Source organism: Panulirus ornatus, chromosome 19 (genome assembly GCF_036320965.1).
Source record: "Panulirus ornatus isolate Po-2019 chromosome 19, ASM3632096v1, whole genome shotgun sequence".
In the NCBI taxonomy this organism is placed as follows: Eukaryota; Metazoa; Arthropoda; class Malacostraca; order Decapoda; family Palinuridae; genus Panulirus; species Panulirus ornatus.
Genome location: NC_092242.1, coordinates 56,453,520 through 56,480,717, shown reverse-complemented (window position 1 = coordinate 56,480,717; position 27,198 = coordinate 56,453,520). Strand labels below are relative to the sequence as shown.

General features: G+C 42.1%; 1 protein-coding gene across 2 annotated transcripts in view; it reads right to left on the bottom strand.

The window, feature by feature from the left end:
- LOC139755522 (hemocytin-like) overlaps window positions 1-27,198 on the bottom strand; it is a 420,053-nt gene that overhangs the window by 74,109 nt on the left and 318,746 nt on the right. For both annotated transcript variants that reach the window (XM_071673909.1, XM_071673910.1), the window contains one exon: window positions 3,779-3,981. In XM_071673909.1, the coding sequence (XP_071530010.1) occupies window positions 3,779-3,981 (203 nt within the window). The remainder of the gene's footprint in view (window positions 1-3,778; window positions 3,982-27,198) is intronic.

Genomic DNA, 27,198 nt, shown 5'->3' with positions numbered 1-27,198 from the left:
CTCTATCAATTCTTTCATAGGCTTTTTCCATATCCATAAATGCCACATAGAATATTTTTATATCTATAAGTAATTATCACACATGCTCTTCAAAGCAAACACCTGATCCACACATCGTCTACCACTCCTGAAACCACACTGTTCCTCTCAAGTCTGGTGCTTTATGCATTCTACCATCCTCTCAATCAAAAATTTTCCATAAAACTTATCAATTGCACTAAAAAACTTATACCTCAGTAATCTGAACACTCACCTTTGTCCCTCTTGCCTATATACAGTGACACTATACAAGCATTCCATCAATCCTCAGGCACCTTACCATGATCCATACATACAATGAAAATCCTAACTATTCTAACTAACTTGCAGGACTCAGGAAGCTAGCCATGTCCACTATTTAGGACCATACATCATAAAGGTCAGTGATGCTGTGTGTGCATCTAACTACAGAGAGTGCAGCTGTTGAAGAGGTAATGAGGAGGTTCCATGTTATAGCAGTGCATCATAGGCATGAAGGGTCTTGGGATATGTTGAAATAGTATTTATAGTATTGTGGAGTTGGGTGATGTGCACAGCACAGATGAGAAGGTGTAAAATATATTTTTTTGGGAATGTGGTATCTGATGACTTTATGTCTAGTGGTTTGAAGTTTAAGACTGAGTTGGGAGGAAGGATGTTGAGTGGGCAGAGGTAATTGCAGGTTCTTGATACAGTTGGTGGAAGGGGTAATGGCAATAGTTGAGGTGATGTTATTAGCAGAGGTAATGGCAAAGTCAAGGTAGTGATTGTAGCAAGAGTCATGGGAGTGTTGATTGCAGAGGTAAAAAGCAAGAGTTGTGGTAGCGTTGGTGACAGAGGTCATCAGAAGGGTGGTGGTAGTGGTGGTGGCAGAGAAAATGGCAAGGGTTGTGGTAGTATTGGTGGCAAAGGAGGTGGAAGGGATTGCAAAAGGTTGCAACACAGGTGACTGGTAAGGTGGTGACGGCAAAGAAGGTAGAAGGGGTAATGGCAGTTATGAGGCACAAGTAGTTGTAAAGATGTCAGCAGATGGGGTGGCACATGGGATGGTAATGATGACAAAGGGGTCTTATACCAACAATATTACTGATGGAAGGATGGCCTGTCAAAAAAAAGATTGATTACGAGAGGGCATCCCAAAACTTGATTTTGTAGGATCCTGATAATCAAAACTGGTGTACAGTAACAGACTGTAACTTTATTTCATTGTTCACTGCCCACTTGTGCACTGCATAAAGTATACCATCTAAATTCTACCAAAATTCCTTATTTTCCTATCTAATCATAAAATAACCAAATCTTTAATTCATTATCAAATAAATGTAATTCTCTATCTCAAAACAGAAAACTCAGTTTTTTATTTTAGGTTAGATGAGATGAATTGGGCAACTAAATGCCCTAATCAAGGCCATCTCAATACATATATCTTTTCATGTTTGCTGTGTCCTGCATGAAGAAGTGTCAGGAAGAGATGAAGAAAGGCTGCATTTGCTCACACCCATCCTCTAGCTGTCCTGTATATCACACCAAAACCAAAAAACCCCTATCTACAGCCAGCCTCCACTAACCTTGCCATGCTTTCCCACAGCCACTTCACATGCCCTGGTTCAATCCACTGACAGCACATCAACCCCTGTATACCATATTATTCCAATTCACTCTATCTCATGCATGCCTGCATGTTTAGGTCTATACCACTCATAATATTTTTCACTCCATCCTTCCATCTCGAGTTTCGTCTCCGCAACTCCCTTTCCCCTCTACTTCTGACACTATATATATTCTCCTTGTAGCCTCTCCTCACTCATTCTCTCCATACATCCAAATCATTTCAGCACAACCTCTTCTACTCTCTCAATCACACTCATCTTATTACCAACACCTCTCTCATTCTTTCATTATTCATTTGATCAAACCATCTCACATCATATATTGTCCTTAAAGGTTTTCCTTTCCAACACATCCACCCTCCTCTCAACACCTTCATTTATAGCCCATGCCTTGCATCCATACAATATCACTGTGACTATTCCTTCAAACATACCCATTTTTGCTCTCCCAGATAAATGACCTCTCCATACATTCCCTAATGTTCCCAGAACTTTTGCCCCCTCACCTACTATATGATTTACTTCTTTCCTCTTCCAAGGTTCCTTCCGCTACCAAGTCTCTAATCCCAGTTATCTGAAATACTTCACATCTCACAATTTTTTTCTATTCAAACTTATACTCCAAATATTATAGAGATGCTCTGTGGAAGGCATTGAGAGTATATGGTGTGGGAGGTAAGTTGCTAGAAGCAGTGAAAAGTTTTCATCGAGGATGTAAGGCATGTGTACGAGTAGGAAGAGAGGAAAGTGATTGGTTCCCAGTGAATATTGTTTGAGGCAGGGGTGTATGATGTCTCCATGGCTGTTTAATTTGTTTATGGATGGGGTTGTTGGGTAAATGCAAGAGTTTTGGAGAGAGGGGCAAGTATGCAGTCTGTTATCGATGAGAAGGCTTGAGAAGTGAGTCAGTTGTTGTTCGCTGATGATACAGCGCTGGTGGCTGATTTGGGTGAGAAACTGCAGCAGTTGGTAACTGAGTACGGTTAAAGTGTGTTAAAGAAGAAAGCTGAGGGTGAATGTGAATAAGAGTAAGGCTATTAGGTTCAGTAGAGTTGAGGGACAAGAAAACTGGGACATAAGTTTGAATGGAGAAAAACTGGAGGAAGTGAAGTGTTTTAGATATCTGGGAGTGGATTTAGAAGTGGATGGAACCATGGAAGCAGAAGTGAGTCACAGGGTGGGGGAGGGGGCAAAGGTTCTGGGGGCGGTGAAGAATGTGTGGAAGGCGAGAACATTATCTCGGAGCAAAAATGGGTATGTTTGAAGGAATAGTGGTTCTAACAATGTTATATGGTTGTGAGGCATGGGCGATAGATAGGGTTGTGTGGAGGAGGGTAGATGTGTTGGAAATGAGATGTTTGAGGAAAATATGTGGTGTGAGGTGGTTTGATCGAGTAAGTAATGAAAGGGTAAGAGAGATGTGTGGTAATAAAAAGGGTGTGGTTGAGAGAGCAGAAGAGGGTGTATCGAAATGGTTTGGTCACATGGTGAGAATGAGTGAGGAAAGATTGACAAATAGGATATATGTGTCAGAGGTGGAGGGAACAAGAAGTGGGAGACCAAATTGGAGGTGGAAGGATGGAGTGAAAAAGATTGTGAGCAATTGGGGCCTGAACATACAGGAGGGTGAAAGAGCTGCAAGGAATAGAGTGAATTGGAGCAATGTGGTATACCGGGGTCAACGTGCTGTCAATGGATTGAACCAGGGCATGTGAAGTGTCTGGGGTAAACCATGGAAAGTTTTGTGAAGCCTGGATATGGAAAGGGAGCTATGGTTTCGGTGCAAACTAATTCCTTGAGACCATCATCTTTACTAAAACAGTTTTATGCCTCTATAGGTTGGTTAATATTCATCTTATGTACAATGTAATATTCTACTACAGTCTTTTGCTAACCTCAAATATATGTCTAAACTCTAATGTGGAACAAAATCATAATGTTCACTGTAGAAAAAGGATGAAATATGATGTGCAAAGAAACTTCTATTTATGACTTCATGACAGTGAGACCTGGATATTGATCTAATGGTAATGAAATGCTGTTCACTGTTCCCTTCATCAAGACATACAAAAAATTTTTCAAATATCTATACTGGAAAGTGTCTGAAAATTTTCAATACAGAACAATGAAAAACTATAATGCATACAAACCTTTCCAAATATGTCCTCATTCATAATAGCGGCACATGGATCTTGATCTGGAGGTAATGGAACACAAGGACCCTCCTTTTTTAAGACACCACATGTTTTTGGTTCATTTTCCAACAACCAGCTAAGTCCAAAAGTATCTACGGAATCAACCAAGCCTATGCTCTTAGCATTCAAGTCATCCTTATCGTTGTAGTTACAGTTGCCTGGAAACAAGAGTTCTATAGATTAGGACTCATAGGTATCATCTTACCCACAACTTATCACCTGACAGCAGTAATACTTACACAGAATTTCTAAAAATTAGTCAGCATATTGTTAAATTCCTATAAAATATCATTCTTATTACCTCATTCTAACAGTTAATTTAGCTTTCTCAAGGCACAAATTTTAGACCTTAAAAGAGCTTGATAACTACCTGGATCATACTTACTGTTCTCATTTCTGAGCTCCTTAATTGAGCTCCTTATGTAACAGATGAATACACCTAATTGTTCTGCAAAAACTGCAACATCTGTTAGTTACTTTTCTTTGATTCACTATTTTTAGAACTCCAGGGATGAAAATGAATTTCATTATTCTCTGAAGTCTTCCTTGCTCTTCCACTGTCCTTAATGGGAAATCTAAACTCTACTGGTTACCTCCATTCATTTGGAGAAGGCTCCTCAAACATGCATCCTTTGTTCCCTTCACCTGAGATAATCTATTAACTGAAGAACTTTCCCCTTATTCCTGCCTGATGATCCAGCTTCTTAATCAGCAGTACAACATCAAAGGCTTTCTGGACGTACAAAGACAAACAATTCATCCAGCCTTCCCCTTTCTTTAAGATAAAGCTCCCTCTCTCAAAGAAATCTACAAAGATGTTTAAATTTTTTGTATTAGTTGAGAATGCCCTTATCATGGTCACCCCATGAACACTTTTTTATTTTTTTTACTTAGTCAGTGTCTCCTGTGTTAGCGAGGTAGCGGTAGGAAACAGTTGAAAGAATGGACCAACCCAGCCACATACACACGCACATATACATACCTATACATTTCAATGCATACATACATATACATTTATTTATTTATTTATTCATTTTGCTTTGTCGCTGTCTCCAGCATTACTGAGGTAGCACAAGGAAACTGACGAAAGAATGGCCCAACCCACCCACATACACATGTATATACATACATGACCACACACGCAAATATACATACCTATACATCTCAATGTATACATATACATAAATACACTTGTACATAATTAATACAGTCTGCCTTTATTCATTCCCATCGCCATCCCGCCACACATGAAAGAAAAACCCCCTCCCCCCTCATGTGTGCAAGGTAGCGCTAGGAAAAGACAACAAAGGCCACATTCGTTCACACTCAGTCTCTAGCTGTCATGTAATAACTGCCCACCCACAGAACTTTCCATGGTTTACCCCAGACGCTTCACATGCCCTGGTTCAAGCCATTGACAGCACGTCGACCTCGGTATACCACATTGTTCTAATTCACTCTATTCCTTGCACGCCTTTCACCCTCCTGCATGTTTAGGCCCCTATCACTCAAAATCTTTTTCACTTCATCTTTCCATCTCCAATTTGGTCTCCCACTTCTCCTCGTTTCCTCCACCTCTGACACATATATCATCTTGGTCAATCTTTCCTCACTCATTCTCTCCATGTGACCAAACCATTTCAAAACACCCTCTTCTGCTCTCTCAATGACACTCGTTTTGTTACCACACATCTCTCTTACCCTTTCATTACTTACACGATCAAACCACCTCACACCACATATTGTCCTTAAACATCTCATTTCCAGCACATTCACCCTCCTCTACACAATTCTATCTATAGCCCACGCCTCACAACCATATAACATTGTTGGAACCACTATTCCTTCAAACATACCCATTTTTGCTTTCCAAGGTAACATTCTCGACTTCCACACATTCTTCAACTCTCCCAGAACTTTTGCCCCCTCCCCCACCCTATGATTTACTTCCGCTTCCATGGTTCCATACACTGCCAAATCTACTCCCAGATATCTAAAACACTTCACTTCCAAACATTTTTCTCCATTCAAACTTACCTCCCAACTGACTTGTCCCTCAACCTTACTGTACCTAATAACCTTGCTCTTATTCACATTTACTCTCAACTTTCCTCTTTCACACACTTTACCAAACTCAGTTACCAGCTTCTGCATTTTCTCTCTCAAATCAGCCACCAATGCTGTATCATCAGCGAACAACAACTGACTCACTTCCCAAGCTCTCTCATCCACAACAGACTTCATACTTGCCCCCCTTTCCAAAACTCTTGCATTCACCTCCCTAACAACCCCAACCATAAACAAATTAAACAACCATGGAGACATCACAAACCCCTGCCGCAAACCTACATTCACTGAGAACCAATCACTTTCCTCTCTTCCTACACGTACACATGCCTTACATCCTCGATAAAAACTTTTCACTGCTTCTAACAACTTTCCTCCCACACCATATATTCTCAATACCTTCCAAAGAGCATCTCTATCAACTCTATCATATGCCTTCTCCAGATCCATAAATGCTACATACAAATCCATTTGCTTTTCTAAGTATTTCTCATAAATTCTTCAAAGCAAACACCTGATCCACATATCCTATACCACTTCTGAAACCACACTGCTCTTCCCCAATCTGACGCTCTGTACATGCCTTTACCCTCTCAATCAATACCCTCCCATACAGTTTCCCAGGAATACTCAACAAACTTATACCTCTGTAATTTGAGCACTCACTTTTATCCCCTTTGCCTTTGTACAATGGCACTATGCATGCATTCCGCCAATCCCCAGGCACCTCACCATGAATCATACATATATTAAATAACCTTACCAACCAGTTACCAATACAGTCACCCCCATTTTTAATAAATTCCACTGCAATACCATCCAAACGCGCTGCCTTGCTGGCTTTCATCTTCCGCAAAGCTTTTACTGCCTCTTCTCTGTTTACCAAATCATTCTCCCTAACCCTTTCACTTTGCACACCACCTCAATCAAACCACCCTATATCTGCCACTCTATCATCAAACACATTCAACAAACCTTCAAAATACTCACTCCATCTCCTTCTCACATCACCACTACTTGTTATCACCTCCCCATTAGCCCCCTTCAATGAAGTTCCCATTTGCTCCCTTGTCTTACACACTTTATTTACCTCCTTCCAAAACATCTTTTTATTCTCCCTATAATTTAATGATACTCTCTCACCCCAACTCTCATTTGCCCTCTTTTACACCTCTTGCACCTTTCTCTTGACCTCCTGCCTCTTTCTTTTATACATCTACCAGTCATTTGCACTATTTTCCTGCAAAAGTTGTCCAAATGCCTCTCTCTTCTCTTTTGCTAACAATCTTACTTCATCCCACCACTCACTACCCTTTCTAATCTGGCCACCTCCCATGCTTCTCATGCCACAAGTATCTTTTGTGCAAGCCATCACTGATTCCCTAAATACATCCCATTCCTCCCCCACTCCCCTTATGTCCTTTGTTCTCACCTTTTTCCATTCTGTACTAATTCTCTCCTGGTACTTCCTCACACAAGTCTCCTTCCCAAGCTCACTTACTCTCACCACACTCTTCACACCAACATTCTCTCTTCTTTTCTGAAAACCCATACAAATCTTCACCTTCGCCTCCACAAGATAATGATCAGACATCCTTCCAGTTGCACCTCTCAGCACATTAACATCCAAAAGTCTTTCTTTCATGCGCCTATCAATTAACACGTAATCCAATAACGCTCTCTGGCCATCTCTCCTACTTACATACGTTTTTTTTTTTTTTTTTTTTTTTTTTTACTTTGTCGCTGTCTCCCGCGTTTGCGAGGTAGCGCAAGGAAACAGACGAAAGAAATGGCCCAACCCCCCCCATACACATGTACATACACACGTCCACACACGCAAATATACATACCTACACAGCTTTCCATGGTTTACCCCAGACGCTTCACATGCCTTGATTCAATCCACTGACAGCACGTCAACCCCTGTATACCACATCGCTCCAATTCACTCTATTCCTTGCCCTCCTTTCACCCTCCTGCATGTTCAGGCCCCGATCACACAAAATCCTTTTCACTCCATCTTTCCACCTCCAATTTGGTCTCCCTCTTCTCCTCGTTCCCTCCACCTCCGACACATATATCCTCTTGGTCAATCTTTCCTCACTCATTCTCTCCATGTGCCCAAACCATTTCAAAACACCCTCTTCTGCTCTCTCAACCACGCTCTTTTTATTTCCACACATCTCTCTTACCCTTACGTTACTTACTCGATCAAACCACCTCACACCACACATTGTCCTCAAACATCTCATTTCCAGCACATCCATCCTCCTACGCACAACTCTATCCATAGCCCACGCCTCGCAACCATACAACATTGTTGGAACTACTATTCCTTCAAACATACCCATTTTTGCTTTCCGGGATAATGTTCTCGACTTCCACACATTTTTCAAGGCTCCCAAAATTTTCGCCCCCTCCCCCACCCTATGATCCACTTCCGCTTCCATGGTTCCATCCGCTGACAGATCCACTCCCAGATATCTAAAACACTTCACTTCCTCCAGCCTCTCACCATTCAAACTCACCTCCCAATTGACTTGACCCTCAACCCTACTGTACCTAATAACCTTGCTCTTATTGACATTTACTCTTAACTTTCTTCTTCCACACACTTTACCAAACTCCGTCACCAGCTTCTGCAGTTTCTCACATGAATCCGCCACCAGCGCTGTATCATCAGCGAACAACAACTGACTCACTTCCCAAGCTCTCTCATCCCCAACAGACTTCATACTTGCCCCTCTTTCCAAAACTCTTGCATTTACCTCCCTAACAACCCCATCCATAAACAAATTAAACAACCATGGAGACATCACACACCCCTGCCGCAAACCTACATTCACTGAGAACCAATCACTTTCCTCTCTTCCTACACGTACACATGCCTTACATCCTCGATAAAAACTTTTCACTGCTTCTAACAACTTTCCTCCCACACCATATATTCTTAATACCTTCCACAGAGCATCTCTATCAACTCTATCATATGCCTTCTCCAGATCCATAAATGCTACATACAAATCCATTTGCTTTTCTAAGTATTTCTCACATACATTCTTCAAAGCAAACACCTGATCCACACATCCTCTACCACTTCTGAAACCACACTGCTCTTCCCCAATCTGATGCTCTGTACATGCCTTCACCCTCTCAATCAATACCCTCCCATATAATTTACCAGGAATACTCAACAAACTTATACCTCTGTAATTTGAGCACTCACTCTTATCCCCTTTGCCTTTGTACAATGGCACTATGCAAGCATTCCGCCAATCCTCAGGCACCTCACCATGAGTCATACATACATTAAATAACCTTACCAACCAGTCAACAATACAGTCACCCCCTTTTTTAATAAATTCCACTGCAATACCATCCAAACCTGCTGCCTTGCCGGCTTTCATCTTCCGCAAAGCTTTTACTACCTCTTCTCTGTTTACCAAATCATTTTCCCTAACCCTCTCACTTTGCACACCACCTCGACCCAAACACCCTATATCTGCCACTCTGTCATCAGACACATTCAACAAACCTTCAAAATACTCATTCCATCTCCTTCTCACATCACCACTACTTGTTATCACCTCCCCATTTACGCCCTTCACTGAAGTTCCCATTTGCTCCCTTGTCTTACGCACCCTATTTACCTCCTTCCAGAACATCTTTTTATTCTCCCTAAAATTTACTGATAGTCTCTCACCCCAACTCTCATTTGCCCTTTTTTTCACCTCTTGCACCTTTCTCTTGACCTCCTGTCTCTTTCTTTTATACTTCTCCCACTCAATTGCATTTTTTCCCTGCAAAAATCGTCCAAATGCCTCTCTCTTCTCTTTCACTAATACTCTTACTTCTTCATCCCACCACTCACTTATGTATATCTCTCTTTTTAATCCAGGTATTCCCAATCACCAGTCCTTTTTCAGCACATAAATCTACAAGCTCTTCACCATTTCCATTTACAACACTTAACACCCCATGCCCACCAATTATTCCCTCAGCTGCCACATTACTCACCTTTGCATTCAAATCACCCATCACTATAACCCGGTCTCGTGCATCAAAACTACTAACACACTCACTCAGCTGCTCCCAAAACACTTGCCTCTCATGATCTTTCTTCTCATCCCAGGTGCATATGCACCAATAATCACCCATCTCTCTCCACCCACTTTCAGTTTTACCCATATCAATCTAGAGTTTGCCTTCTTACACTCTATCACATACTCCCACCACTCCTGTTTCATGAGTAGTGCTACTCCTTCCCTTGCTCTTGTCCTCTCACTAACCCCTGACATATACAGACATATACATATATACACATGTGCATATTCATACTTGCTGCCTTCATCCATTCCCATCGCCACCCCACCACACATGATATGGCATCCACCCTCCCCCTGCGTGTGCACACGAGGTAGCGCTAGGAAGAGACGACAAAGGCCACATTCGCTCATGCTCAGTCACAAGCTGTCACGTGTAATGCACCAAAACCACAGCTCCCTTTCCACATCCAAACCCCACAAAACGTTCCATGGTCTACCCCAGACATTTCAAATGCCCTGCTTCAATCCACTGACAGCACGTTGACCCTGGCATACCACATCGTTCCAATTTACTCTATTCCTTGCAGCCCATTCACCCTCCTATATGTTCAGGCCCCAATCGCTCAAAATCTTTTTCATTCCATCCTTCCACCTCCAATTTGGTCTCCCACTTCTCCTTGCTCCTTCCACCTCTGACACATATATCCTCTTTGCAAATCTTTCCTCACTCATTCTCTCCATGTGACCAAACCATTTCAGAACACCCTCTTCTGCTCTCTCAACCACACATCTCTCTTACCCTTTCATTACTTACTCGATCAAACCACCTCACACCAAATATTGTCCTTAAACATCTCATTTCCAGCACATCCACCCTCCTCCGCACAACCCTATGTATAGACCATGCCTTGAAATCATATAACATTGCTGGAATCACTATTCTTTCAAACATACCCATCTTTGCTTTCCGAGATAATGTTCTCGCCTTCCACATATTTTTCAACATTCCCAAAACTTTTGCCCCCTCCCCACACCCTGTGACACTTCCATTTTCATGGTTCCATCTGCTGCCAAATCCACTCCCAGATATCTAAAACACTTCCCTCAACCCTACTGTACCTAATAAACTTGCTCTTATTCACATTTACTCTCAGCTTTCTCCTTTCACACATTTTACCAAACTCAGTCGCCAGCTTCTGCAGTTTCTCACCCGCATCAGCCATCAGCGCTGTATCATCAGCAAACAACAACTGAGTCACTTCCCAAGCTCTCTCATCCACAACAGACTGCATACTTGCCACTCTCTCCAAAACTCTTGCATTCACCTCCCTAACAACCCCAACCATAAACAAATTAAACAACCATGGAGACATCACAAACCCCTGCCGCAAACCTACATTCACTGAGAACCAATCACGTTCCTCTCTTCCTACACGTACACATGCCTTACATCCTCGATAAAAACTTTTCACTGCTTCTAACAACTTGCCTCCCACACCATATATTCTTAATACCTTCCACAGAGCATCTCTATCAACTCTATCATATGCCTTCTCCAGATCCAAAAATGCTACATACAAATCCATCTGTTTTTCTAAGTATTTCTCTCATACATTCTTCAAAGCAAACACCTGATCTACACATCCTCTACCTTTTCTGAAACCACACTGCTCTTCTCCAATCTGATGTTCTGTACATGCAAGTTTTGGAAAGAGGGGCAAGGATGAAGTCTGTTGGGGATGAGAGAGCTTAGGAAGTGAATCAGTTGTTGTTCGCTGATGATACAGCGCTGGTGGCAGATTCATGTGAGAAACTGCAGAAGCTGGTGACTGAGTTTGGTAAAGTGTGTGAAAGAAGAAAGTTAAGAGTAAATGTGAAAAAGAGCAAGGTTATTAGGTACAGTAGGGTTGAGGGTCAAGTCAATTGGGAGGTAAGTTTGAATGGAGAAAAACTGGAGAAAGTAAAATGTTTTAGATATCTGGGAGTGGATCTGGCAGCAGATGGAACCATGGAAGCGGAAGTGGATCATAGGGTGGGGGAGGGGGCGAAAATCCTGGGAGCCTTGAAGAATGTGTGGAAGTCGAGAACATTATCTCGGAAAGCAAAAATGGGTATGTTTGAAGGAATAGTGGTTCCAACAATGTTGTATGGTTGCGAGGCATGGGCTATGGATAGAGTTGTGCGCAGGAGGATGGATGTGCTGGAAATGAGATGTTTGAGGACAATGTGTGGTGTGAGGTGGTTTGATCGAGTAAGTAACGTAAGGGTAAGAGAGATGTGTGGAAATAAAAAGAGCGTGGTTGAGAGAGCAGAAGAGGGTGTTTTGAAATGGTTTGGTCACATGGAGAGAATGAGTGAGGAAAGATTGACCAAGAGGATATATGTGTCGGAGGTGGAGGGAACGAGGAGAAGAGGGAGGCCAAGTTGGAGGTGGAAAGATGGAGTGAAAAAGATTTTGTGTGATTGGGGCCTGAACATGCAGGAGGGTGAAAGGAGGGCAAGGAATAGAGTGAATTGGAGCGATGTGGTATACCGGGGTTGACGTGCTGTCAGTGGATTGAATCAAGGCATGTGAAGCGTCTGGGGTAAACCATGGAAAGCTGTGTAGGTATGTATATTTGCGTGTGTGGACGTATGCATATACATGTGTATGGGGGTGGGTTGGGCCATTTCTTTCGTCTGTTTCCTTGCGCTACCTCGCAAACGCGGGAGACCGGCAAAAAAAAAAAAAAAAAAAAAAAAAAAAAAAAAAAAAAAATATATATATATATATATATATATATATATATATATATATATATATATATGTATATATGGGAGCGGGGGGCTGGAAATCCTCCCCTCTCAATTTTTTTCAATTTTCCAAAAGAAGGAACAGAGAAGGGGGCCAGGTGAGGATATTCCCTCAGTGGCCCAGTTCTCTGTTCTTAACGCTACCTCGCTAACGCGGGAAATGGCGAATAGTTTGAAAAAAAAAAAAAAAAAAAAAAAAAAAAAATATATATATATATAGAGTGTCCCGCAGTGTATCGAGACAGACTTCCCCAGATCTTTTTTTAAAGGGGAAGTAAATGTTTACAGTTGTGTTACTGGAGTGATAGTATTTCATACGTGGTGCTTTGACAAGAAAATAGTGAAATTGGAAGAAAATGTAGCTTAGACATTGAAGCTTATTGATACAGTGGTTAAATTGATGAGAACTACTATTGACGTTTGTGTAAATAAATCATACATTTCCCTTTTCCATAGCCAGAGGTTGAACCATTATGTGACATTCATTTTTTCATTTCATTTCAAGCTAGAAGTTTCAGTTTTCTAAATTATTTCTTACACTTTTCATATGTATATATATGTATATGTGTGTGTGTGTGTATATGTATATATGTATGTATATATATATATATATATATATTATCCCTGGGGATAGGGGTGAAAGAGTACTTCCCGCGCGTTCCTCGCGTGTCGAAGAGGGCGACTAGAGGGGACGGGAGCGGGGAGCCAGAAATCCTCCCCTCCTTGTATCTTTTTAACTTTCTAAAATGGGAAACAGAAGAAGGAGTCACGCGGGGAGTGCTCATCCTCCTCGAAGGCTCAGACTGGGGTGTCTAAATGTGTGTGGATGTAACCAAGATGTGAAAAAAGGAGAGATAGGTAGTATGTTTGAGGAAAGGAACCTGGATGTTTTGGCTCTGAGTGAAACGAAGCTAAAGGGTAAAGGGGAAGAGTGGTTTGGGAATGTCTTGGGAGTAAAGTCAGGGGTTAGTGAGAGGACAAGAGCAAGGGAAGGAGTAGCAGTACTCCTGAAACAGGAGTTGTGGGAGTATGTGATAGAATGCAAGAAAGTAAATTCTCGATTAATATGGGTAAAACTGAAAGTTGATGGAGAGAGATGGGTGATTATTGGTGCATATGCACCTGGGCATGAGAAGAAAGATCATGAGTGGCAAGTGTTTTGGGAGCAGCTGGATGAGTGTGTTAGTGGTTTTGATGCACGAGACCAGGTTATAGTGATGGGTGATTTAAATGCAAAGGTGAGTAATGTGGCAGTTGAGGGAATAATTGGTATACATGGGGTGTTCAGTGTTGTAAATGGAAATGGTGAAGAGCTTGTAGATTTATGTGCTGAAAAAGGACTGGTGATTGGGAATACCTGGTTTAAAAAGAGAGATATACATAAGTATACGTATGTAAGTAGGAGAGATGGCCAGAGAGCGTTATTGGATTACGTGTTAATTGACAGGCGCGCAAAAGAGAGACTTTTGGATGTTAATGTGCTGAGAGGTGCAACTGGAAGGATGTCTGATCATTATCTTGTGGAGGCTAAGGTGAAGATTTGTATGGGTTTTCAGAAAAGAAGAGTGAATGTTGGGGTGAAGAGGGTGGTGAAAGTAAGTGAGCTTGGGAAGAAGACTTGTGTGAGGAAGTACCAGGAGAGACTGAGTACAGAATGGAAAAAGGTGAGAACAATGGAAGTAAGGGGAGTGAGGGAGGAATGGGATGTATTTAGGGAATCAGTGATGGATTGCGCAAAAGATGCTTGTGGCATGAGAAGAGTGGGAGGTGGGTTGATTAGAAAGGGTAGTGAGTGGTGGGATGAAGAAGTAAGATTATTAGTGAAAGAGAAGAGAGAAGCATTTGGACAATTTTTGCAGGGAAAAAATGCAATTGAGTGGGAGATGTATAAAAGAAAGAGACAGGAGGTCAAGAGAAAGGTGCAAGAGGTGAAAAAGAGGGCAAATGAGAGTTGGGGTGAGAGAGTATCATTAAATTTTAGGGAGAATAAAAAGATGTTCTGGAAGGAGGTAAATAAAGTGTGTAAGACAAGGGAGCAAATGGGTACTTCAGTGAAGGGCGCAAATGGGGAGGCGATAACAGGTAGTGGTGATGTGAGAAGGAGATGGTGTGAGTATTTTGAAGGTTTGTTGAATGTGTTTGATGATAGAGTGGCAGATATAGGGTGTTTTGGTCGAAGTGGTGTGCAAAGTGAGAGGGTTAGGGAAAATGATTTGGTAAACAGAGAAGAGGTAGTAAAAGCTTTGCGGAAGATGAAAGCCGGCAAGGCAGCAGGCTTGGATGGTATTGCAGTGGAATTTATTAAAAAAGGGGGTGACCGTATTATTGACTGGTTGGTAAGGTTATTTAATGTATGTATGATCCCTGGGGATAGGGGATTAAGAATACTTCCCACGTATTCCCTGCGTGTCGTAGAAGGCGACTAAAAGGGGAGGGAGCGGGGGGCTGGAAATCCTCCCCTCTCGTTTTTTTTTTTTTTTTTTTTTTTTTTTTTCCAAAAGAAGGAACAGAGAACTGGGCCAGTTGAGGGTATTCCCTCAAAGGCCCAGTCCTCTGTCCTTAACGCTACCTCGCTAATGCGGGAAATGGCGAATAGTTTGAAAGAAAAGAAAGAAAAGAAAGATGACTCATGGTGAGGTGCCTGAGGATTGGTGGAATGCGTGCATAGTGCCACTGTACAAAGGAAAAGGGGAAGAGCAGTGCGGTTTCAGAAGTGGTAGAGGATGTGTGGATCAGGTGTTTGCTTTGAAGAATGTATGTGAGAAATACTTAGAAAAGCAAATGGATTTGTATGTAGCATTTATGGATCTGGAGAAGGCATATGATAGAGTTGATAGAGATGCTCTGTGGAAGGTATTAAGAATATATGGTGTGGGAGGCAAGTTGTTAGAAGCAGTGAAAAGTTTTTATCGAGGATGTAAGGCATGTGTACGTGTAGGAAGAGAGGAAAGTGATTGGTTCTCAGTGAATGTAGGTTTGCGGCAGGGGTGTGTGATGTCTCCATGGTTGTTTAATTTGTTTATGGATGGGGTTGTAAGGGAGGTAAATGCAAGAGTCCTGGAAAGAGGGGCAAGTATGAAGTCTGTTGGGGATGAGAGAGCTTGGGAAGTGAGTCAGTTGTTGTTCGCTGATGATACAGCGCTGGTGGCTGATTCATGTGAGAAACTGCAGAAGCTGGTGACTGAGTTTGGTAAAGTGTGTGGAAGAAGAAAGTTGAGAGTAAATGTGAATAAGAGCAAGGTTATTAGGTACAGTAGGGTTGAGGGTCAAGTCAATTGGGAGGTGAGTTTGAATGGAGAAAAACTGGAGGAAGTGAAGTGTTTTAGATATCTGGGAGTGGATCTGTCAGCGGATGGAACCATGGAAGCGGAAGTGGATCATAGGGTGGGGGAGGGGGCGAAAATTTTGGGAGCCTTGAAAAATGTGTGGAAGTCGAGAACATTATCTCGGAAAGCAAAAATGGGTATGTTTGAGGGAATAGTGGTTCCAACAATGTTGTATGGTTGCGAGGCGTGGGCTATGGATAGAGATGTGCGCAGGAGGATGGATGTGCTGGAAATGAGATGTTTGAGGACAATGTGTGGTGTGAGGTGGTTTGATCGAGTAAGTAACGTAAGGGTAAGAGAGATGTGTGGAAATAAAAAGAGCGTGGTTGAGAGAGCAGAAGAGGGTGTTTTGAAATGGTTTGGGCACATGGAGAGAATGAGTGAGGAGAGATTGACCAAGAGGATATATGTGTCGGAGGTGGAGGGAACGAGGAGAAGAGGGAGACCAAATTGGAGGTGGAAAGATGGAGTGAAAAAGATTTTGTGTGATCGGGGCCTGAACATGCAGGAGGGTGAAAGGAGGGCAAGAAATAGAGTGAATTGGTGTCATGTGGTATACAGGGGTTGACGTGCTGTCAGTGGATTGAAGCAAGGCATGTGAAGCGTCTGGGGTAAACCATGGAAAGCTGTGTAGGTATGTATATTTGCGTGTGTGGACGTGTGTATGTACATGTGTATGGGGGGGGGGTTGGGCCATTTCTTTCGTCTGTTTCCTTGCGCTACCTCGCAAACGCGGGAGACAGCGACAAAGTATAAAAAAAAAAAAAAAAAAAAAAAAAAAAAAAAAAAAAATGGATGGGGTTGTTAGGGAGGTGAATGCAAGAGTTTTGGAAAGAGGGGCAAGTATGAAGTCTGTTGGGGATGAGAGAGCTTGGGAAGTGAGTCAGTTGTTGTTAGCTGATGATACAGCGCTTATGGCTGATTCATGTGAGAAACTGCAGAAGCTGGTGACTGAGTTTGGTAAAGTGTGTGAAAGAAGAAAGTTAAGAGTAAATGTGAATAAGAGCAAGGTTATTAGGTACAGTAGGGTTGAGGGTCAAGTCAATTGGGAGGTAAGTTTGAATGGAGAAAAACTGGAGGAAGTAAAGTGTTTTAGATATTTGGGAGTGGATCTGTCAGCGGATGGAACCACGGAAGAGCAAGTGGATGATAGGGTGGGGGAGGGGGCGAAAATCCTGGGAGCCTTGAAGAATGTGTGGAAGTCGAGAACATTATCTCAGAAAGAAAAAATGGGTATGTTTGAAGGAATAGTGGTTCCAACGATGTTGTATGGTTGCGAGGCATGGGCTATTTATAGAGTTGTGCGCAGGAGGATGGATGTGCTGGAAATGAGATGTTTGAGGACAATGTGTGGTGTGAGGTGGTTTGATCGAGTGAGTAACGTAAGGGTAAGAGAGATGTGTGGAAATAAAAAGAGCGTGGTTGAGAGAGCAGAAGAGGGTGTTTTGAAGTGGTTTGGGCACATGGAGAGGATGAGTGAGGAAAGATTGACCAAGAGGATATATGTGTCGGAGGTGGAGGGAACAAGGAGAAGAGGGAGACCAAATTGGAGGTGGAAAGATGGAGTGAAAAAGATTTTGTGTGATCGGGGCCTGAACATGCAGGAGGGTGAAAGGAGGGCAAGGAATAGAGTGAATTGGAGCGATGTGGTATACCGGGGTTGACGTGCTGTCAGTGGATTGAATCAAGGCATGTGAAGCGTCTGGGGTAAGCCATGGAAAGCTGTGTAGGTATGTATATTTGCGTGTGTGGACGTATGTATATACATGTGTATGGGGGGGTTGGGCCATTTCTTTCGTCTGTTTCCTTGCGCTACCTCGCAAACGCGGGAGACAGCGACAAAGTATAAAAAAAAAAAAAAAAAAAAAAAAATATATATATATATATATATATATATATATATATATATATATATATATATATATATATATATATATATATATATATATATTCCTATGAGTCCACGGGGAAAATGAAACACGATAAGTACACTTTCGTGTAACAATCACATCATCAGGGGAGACACAAGAGAGAAACACAACTGTCAGCTGATATACATCGAAGAGACGAAGCTAGGACGCCATTTGGTAAACATGTGATTGTCCAAAACATACAACGAGCGTTCATAAACTTATCATTTTACACATTTTATCAACAATAATGTTATCTAATTTGTATACACCATCACTAATATTAAGATTATAATTCTTTGTGTATTTAATAATAGAAGATTCAATGATATTTCTCTTGGTAATATAGTTAGACTTAATAACTTTATGCATCCAGAAGAATTTTCTGGTGAATTCCTAATTAAGATATTCTTTATAGTATATTTCAATCCTTAAAGTGATGAATGTCCTTTTTAAGAGAAAACTATTCATCTCGTTATGAAAATAAATATCTAAAAGATAAAGAGATAGACATAGATAGATAACATTAGGAAGCTTTCTTATTAACTAATAAAGTAGGTAAACTGGCAAAGAAAATAACGCATCTTTTCCTTCTATATATGTATGTAAAATGACGTATACTTTTGATATATATATATATATATATATATATATATATATATATATATATATATATATATATATATATATATATATATATATGTGAGAGAGAGAGAGAGAGAGAGAGAGAGAGAGAGAGAGAGAGAGAGAGAGAGAGAGAGAGAGAGAGAGAGAGGTTTTATCAATAATTCAGTTTAATAATTAAGCAATGAAGAGTTGATTTTTTTTTTTAACTGAACTCAAAATGTAAATATGAAAACTCCTTCATGTCTACAGATAAATAAGTAAGTAATATGTGTCCGTCTGGGACGTGTGGTCCTCACGGTCTGTGTCGAGGGAGGGTGTTATAATGACCAGCCATTCACTGGTGAACCACCACTGCAACAGGACCCAGGACAGGGCGGGTTGCCAGGTGCCTGATGACCCACCCGTACTGGCGGCCGGTAATCTCCGCCCTGTAGTGACTTAAGACAATAACATCACCGTAGGATGCCCAGGAAAGGATGTGATGTTCACATTTTGGAAGTGCTCCTCCGGTGGAGATGAGAGACCTCCTCCTGCAGGGAAGGATAACAATGAGATAGACGACCTGCCACACGGTAAGAAGGGTAATAACCTCGATAACCAGGACTGAAATCAAAGTCATCTCATAGAGAGAAGCCATTCGATCAAAGCAGCCGTAATATTTCCCTCCAATGCCGATGATGTGAGTTGTCTCGTCGATGTCGCATTTAACGAATGGTGGGAACATCTGTGAGACGGGATCTGTGAACCCAACAATGTCACGCCCCCAGGGGTAGTTGAGGATGATGTCCAACAGGCGGTTGCTTGCCAAGTAGTTGATGATGAAAATGGTTGCCAGATCGGATACAAGTGCAGTAAGATGTAGGAAGACACTACGGATGTAGATTCTGTGGAAGGAACCGATGTTGTCACAGAGAAACTGGGTCACGTGCTGTCTGTGTGAGTCTACGTCGTATCGGTCCTCATGAACGAGCAGCTTTCCATTGTTTACCCCAGATGCTTCACATGCCCTGATTCAATCCACTGACAGCACGTCAACCCCGGTATACCACATCGCTCCAATTCACTCTATTCCTTGCCCTCCTTTCACCCTCCTGCATGTTCAGGCCCCGATCACACAAAATCTTTTTCACTCCATCTTTCCACCTCCAATTTGGTCTCCCACTTCTCCTCGTTCCCTCCACCTCCGACACATATATCCTCTTGGTCAATCTTTCCTCACTCATTCTCTCCATGTGCCCAAACCATTTCAAAACACCCTCTTCTGCTCTCTCAACCACGCTCTTTTTATTTCCACACATCTCTCTTACCCTTACGTTACTTACTCGATCAAACCACCTCACACCACACATTGTCCTCAAACATCTCATTTCCAGCACATCCATCCTCCTTCGTACAACTTTATCCATAGCCCACGCCTCGCAACCATACAACATTGTTGGAACCACTATTCCTTCAAACATACCCATTTTTGCTTTCCGAGATAATGTTCTCGACTTCCACACATTCTTCAAGGCTCCCAGGATTTTCGCCCCCTCCCCCACCCTATGATCCACTTCCACTTCCATGGTTCCATCCGCTGCCAGATCCACTCCCAGATATCTAAAACACTTTACTTCCTCCAGTTTTTCTCCATTCAAACTTACCTCCCAATTGACTTGACCCTCAACCCTACTGTACCTAATAACCTTGCTCTTATTCACATTTACTCTTAATTTTCTTCTTTCACACACTTTACCAAACTCAGTCACCAGCTTCTGCAGTTTCTCACATGAATCAGCCACCAGCGCTGTATCATCAGCGAACAATATATATATATATATATATATATATATATATATATATATATATATATATATATATATATATATATATATATATGGAGAATATGAATGGAGAAAAACTGGAGGAAGTAAAGTGTTTTAGATATCTGGGAGTGGATCTGTCAGTGGATGGAACCATGGAAGCGGAAGTGAATCATAGGGTGGGGGAGGGGGCAAAAATCCTGGGAGCCTTGAAGAATGTTCGGAAAGCAAAAATGGGTATGTTTGAAGGAATAGTGGTTCCAACAATGTTGTATGGTTGCGAGGCGTGGGCTATGGATAGAGTTGTGCGCAGGAGGGTGGATGTGCTGAAAATGAGATGTTTGAGGACAATGTGTGGTGTGAGGTGGTTTGATCGAGTAAGTAACGTAAGGGTAAGAGAGATGTGTGGAAATAAAAAGAGCGTGGTTGAGAGAGCAGAAGAGGGTGTTTTGAAATGGTTTGGGCACATGGAGAGAATGAGTGAGGAAAGATTGACCAAGAGGATATATGTGTCGGAGGTGGAGGGAACGAGAAGTGGGAGACCAAATTGGAGGTGGAAAGATGGAGTGAAAAAGATTTTGAGTGATCGCGGCCTGAACATGCAGGAGGGTGAAAGGCGGGCAAGGAATAGAGTGAATTGGATCGATGTGGTATACCGGGGTTGACGTGCTGTCAGTGGATTGAATCAGGGCATGTGAAGCGTCTGGGGTAATCCATGGAAATTGTGTGGGGCCTGGATGTGGAAAGGGAGCTGTGGTTTCGGGGATTATTGCATGACAGCTAGAGACTGAGTGTGAACGAATGGGGCCTTTGTTGTCTTTTCCTAGCGCTACCTCGCACACATGAGAGGGGAGGGGGATGGCATTCCATGTGTGGCGAGGTGGCGATGGGAATGAATAAAGGCAGACAGTGTGAATTGTGTGCATGGGTATATATGTACGTGTGTGTGTGTATATATATATATATATGTGTACATTGAGATGTATAGGTATGTATATTTGCGTGTATGGACGTGTATGTACATACATGGGTATGGGGGTGGGCTGGGCCATTTCTTTCGTCTGTTTCCTTGCACTACCTCGCAAATGCGAGAGACAGCGACAAAGCAAAATAATAATAATAAAAAATAATATTATCACTTTCCAATATGTTCACTACAGAGTATAACCCATCACATTATGTTCACTATAGAATATAACTCGTTCACTATAGAATATAACTCATCACATTATCACTTTCCAGTATGTTCACTACAGAGTATAACCCATCACATTATTTTCGCTATAGAATATAACCCACACATTATCACTTTCCCATATGTTCACTACATAGTACAACCCATCACATTATGTTCACTGTAGAATATAACCCACACATTATCACTTTTCAGTATGTTCACTACAGAGTATAACCTTTCACATTATGTTCACTATAGAATATAACCCACACATTATCACTTTCCAATATGTTCACTGCAGAGTATAACCCATCACATTATGTTCACTATAGAGTATAACCCATCACATTATCACTTTCCAATATGTTCATTACAGAGTATAACCCATCACATTATGTTCACTATAGAATATAACCCACACATCATCACTTTCCATTATCTTCACTACAGAGTATCTCCCACCATACCTTCACTTTCCATCATCTTCACTACAGAGTCTCTACCATTAAAGTATCACATATTTCACACCATAATATCTTTTATGTTCACTACAGTATATCTACTTCCTCACTCACTCACCATCTGGCCTAAAGGAAAGTAAGAGAGATCATATCACAATAATAGAAAAATGTCATTTTCAGTGAATACTACAATTTGTTCTTCAATAACCTCCTCATCCATAGCATAACTACCTCGACATACCTTGATAACTTGCCTACTCATCCATATCCTACCTACCTCGATATACCTTGATAACTTGCCTACCTCAACTATTTTGTCATCATGTGGGATATAACAGCACGTCCTTCATCAGTAACTTACCAAATCCAAATAAAAAATCATGCCAGTCCCTCACCTGACCCGCATGACCAGATTCACCGAGGGGTTGAAAGGCCTCAAACAACGATTTGTTGACCTGATCAATTCTAGAAGAAGAGTCGGAAGTTCACTTGCACTTCAAGCACATCTGTGGGGATGCTTCATTTTCATGGTCTTCTTCTTCATCTCAGAAGGAGACTGGATCAGTGATAATGACTTATTCTGCGTGGACCAGTCAACCGGAGACCTCCTTCCCCCACAGTACGAATCCTTCTGCTTAGGTTACCATTATGGAGTTGGCCAGCCCGAGGGGCAGAAGGAGGTCAGCATCCTGTACAAGGCTTTCCCCTGGATTCTGCTCATCATCTCCCTCCTCTTTGCTTTCATCCGGGCAATGGAATACGTTTCCCTGGGCAACCTTTTCCAGGACCTACTCGTTCATGAGGACCGATACGACGTAGACTCACACAGACAGCACGTGACCCAGTTTCTCTGTGACAACATCGGTTCCTTCCACAGAATCTACATCCGTAGTGTCTTCCTACATCTTACTGCACTTGTATCCGATCTGGCAACCATTTTCATCATCAACTACTTGGCAAGCAACCGCCTGTTGGACATCATCCTCAACTACCCCTGGAGGCGTGACATTGTTGGGTTCACAGATCCCGTCTCACAGATGTTCCCACCATTCGTTAAATGTGACATCGACGAGACAACTCACATCATCGGCATTGGAGGGAAATATTACGGCTGCTTTGATCGAATGGCTTCTCTCTATGAGAAGATAACTTTGATTTCAGTCCTGGTTATTGCAGTTATTACCCTTCTTACCGTGTGGCAGGTCGTCTACCTCATTGTTATCCTTCCCTGCAGGAGGAGGTCTCTCATCTCCACCGGAGGAGCACTTCCAAAATGTGAACATCACATCCTTTCCTGGGCATCCTACGGTGATGTTATTGTCTTGAGTCACTATAGGACAGAGATTACCGGCCGCCAGTACGGCTGGGTCATCAGGCACCTGGCAACCCGCCCTGTCCTGGGTCCTGTTGCAGTGGTGGTTCACCAGTGAATGGCTGGTCATTATAACACCCTCCCTCCACACACACTGTGAGGACCACACGTCCCAGACGGACGCATATTACTTACTTATTTATCAGCAGACATGAAGGAGTTTTCATATTTACATTTTGATTTTAGTTAAAAAAAAAAAAAATCAACCCTCTTCATTGCTTAATCATTAAACTGAATTATTGATAAAACCATTTTCACTCTCTCTCTCTCTCTCCCACACACACACACACACACACAATATATATATATATATATATATATATATATATATATATATATATATATATATATATATATATATATATTTGTGTGTGTGTGTGTGTGTGTGTTTCCTTGCGCTACCTCACAAACGCAGGAGACAGTGACAAAGCAAAATAAAAAAAATATATAATATATATATCTTTCTTTCTTTCATACTATTCGCCATTTCCCGCATTAGCGAGGTAGCGTTAAGAACAGAGGACTGGGCCTTAGAGGGAATATCCCCACCCGACCCCCTTCTCTGTTCCTTCTTTTGGAAAATTAAAAAAAAACGAGAGGGGAGGATTTCCAGCCACCCGCTCCCTCCCCTTTTAGTCGCCCTCCACGACACGCAGGGAATACGTGGGAAGTATTCTTTCTCCCCTATCCCCAGGGATATATATATATATATATATATATATTTCTTTCTTTCATAGTATTCGTCATTTCCCGCATTAGTGAGGTAGCATTGAGAACGGAGGACTGTGCCTTTGAGGGAATATCCTCACCTGGCCCCCTTCTCTGTTCCCTCTTTTGGAAAAATTAAAAAAAAAAAAGCGAGAGGGGAGGATTTCCAGCCCCCCGCTCCCTCCCCTTTTAGTTGCCTTCTACGACACACAGGGATTACGTGGGAAGTATTATTTCTCCCCTATCCCCAGGGATAATATATATATATATATACATATATATATATATATATATATATATATATATATATATATATATATATATATATTATATTATTTTTTTATTATACTTTGTCACTGTCTCCCGTGTTTGCGAGGTAGCGCAAGGAAACAGACGAAAGAAATGGCCCAACCCCCCCCCATACACATGTATATACATACGTCCACACACGCAAATATACATACCTACACAGCTTTCCATGGTTTACCCCAGACGCTTCACATGCCCTGATTCAATCCACTGACAGCACGTCAACCCCAGTATACCACATCGCTCCAATTCACTCTATTCCTTGCCCTCCTTTCACCCTCCTGCATGTTCAGGCCCCGATCACACAAAATCTTTTTCACTCCATCTTTCCACCTCCAATTTGGTCTCCCTCTTCTCCTCGTTCCCTCCACCTCCGACACATATATCCTCTTGGTCAATCTTTCCTCACTCATTCTCTCCATGTGCCCAAACCATTTTAAAATACCCTCTTCTGGTCTCTCAACCACGTTCTTTTTATTTCCACACATCTCTCTTACCCTTACGTTACTCACTCGATCAAACCACCTCACACCACACATTGTCCTCAAACATCTCATTTCCAGCACATCCATCCTCCTGCGCACAACTCTATCCATAGCCCACGCCTCGCAACCATACAACATTGTTGGAACCGCTATTCCTTCAAACATACCCATTTTTGCTTTCCGAGATAATGTTCTCGACTTCCACACATTCTTCAAGGCTCCCAGAATTTTCGCCCCCTCCCCCACCCTATGATCCACTTCCGCTGCCAGATCCACTCCCAGATATCTAAAACACTTCACTTCCTCCAGTTTTTCTCCATTCAAACTCACCTCCCAACTGACTTGACCCTCAACCCTACTGTACCTAATAACCTTGCTCTTATTGACATTTACTCTTAACTATATATATATTCTTTTTCTTTTCTTTCAAACTATTCGCCATTTCCCACATTAGTGAGGTAGCGTTAAGAACAGAGGACTGGGCCTTTGAGGGAATATCCTCACTTGCCCACCTTCTCTGTTCCTTGTTTTGGAAAAAAAAAAAAAAAAAAATATATATATATATATATATATATATATATATATATATATATATATATATATATTTTTTTTTTTGCTTTGTCGCTGTTTCCTGCGTTTGCGAGGTAGCGCAAGGAAACAGACGAAAGAAATGGCCCAACCCACCCCCATACACATGTATATACATACGTCCACACACGCAAATATACATACCTACACAGCTTTCCATGGTTTACCCCAGATGCTTCACATGCCCCGATTCAATCCACTGAGAGCACGTCAACTCCGGTATACCACATCGCTCCAATTCACTCTATTCCTTGCCCTCCTTTCACCCTCCTGCATGCTCAGGCCCCAATCACACAAAATCTTTTTCACTCCATCTTTCCACCTCCAATTTGGTCTCCCTCTTCTCCTCGTTCCCTCCACCTCCAACACATATATTCTCTTGGTCAATCTTTCCTCACTCATTCTCTCCATGTGCCCGAACCATTTCAATACACCCTCTTCTGCTCTCTCAACCACACTCTTTTTATTTCCACACATCTCTCTTACCCTTACGTTACTTACTCGATCAAACCACCTCACACCACACATTGTCCTCAAACATCTCATTTCCAGCACATCCACCCTCCTGCGCACAACTCTATCCAAAGCCCACGCCTTGCAACCATACAACATTGTTGGAACCACTATTCCTTCAAACATACCCATTTTTGCTTTCCGAGATAATGTTCTCGACTTCCACACATTCTTCAAGGCTCCCAGAATTTTCGCCCCCTCCCCCACCCTATGATCTACTTCCGCTTCCATGGTTCCATCCGCTGCCAGATCCACTCCCAGATATCTAAAACACTTCACTTCCTCCAGTTTTTCTCCATTCAAACTCACCTCCCAATTGACTTAACCCTCAACCCTAATGTACCTAATAACCTTGCTCTTATTCACATTTACTCTTAACTTTCTTCTTTCACACACTTTACCAAACTCAGTCACCAGCTTCTGCAGTTTCTCACATGAATCAGCCACCAGCGCTGTATCATCAGCGAACAACAACTGACTCACTTCCCAAGCTCTCTCATCCCCAACAGACTTCATACTTGCCCCTCTTTCCAAAACTCTTGCATTCACCTCCCTAACAACCCCATCCATAAACAAATTAAACAACCATGGAGACATCACACACCCCTGCCGCAAACCTACATTCACTGAGAACCAATCACTTTCCTCTCTTCCTACACGTACACATGCCTTACATCCTCGATAAAAACTTTTCACTGCTTCTAACAATTTGCCTCCCACACCATATATTCTTAATACCTTACACAGAGCATATATATATATATATTTTTTTTTTTATTTTTTTTTTATACTTTGTCGCTGTCTCCCGCGTCTGCGAGGTAGCGCAAGGAAACAGACGAAAGAAATGGCCCAACCCTCCCCATACACATGTACATACACACGTCCACACACGCAAATATACATACCTACACAGCTTTCCATGGTTTACCCCGGACGCTTCACATGCCCTGATTCAATCCACTGACAGCACGTCAACCCCTGTATACCACATTGCTCCAATTCACTCTATTCCTTGCCCTCCTTTCACCTTCCTGCATGTTCAGGCCCCGATCACACAAAATCCTTTTCACTCCATCTTTCCACCTCCAATTTGGTCTCCCTCTTCTCCTCGTTCCCTCCACCTCCGACACATATATCCTCTTGGTCAATCTTTCCTCACTCATTCTCTCCATGTGCCCAAACCATTTCAAA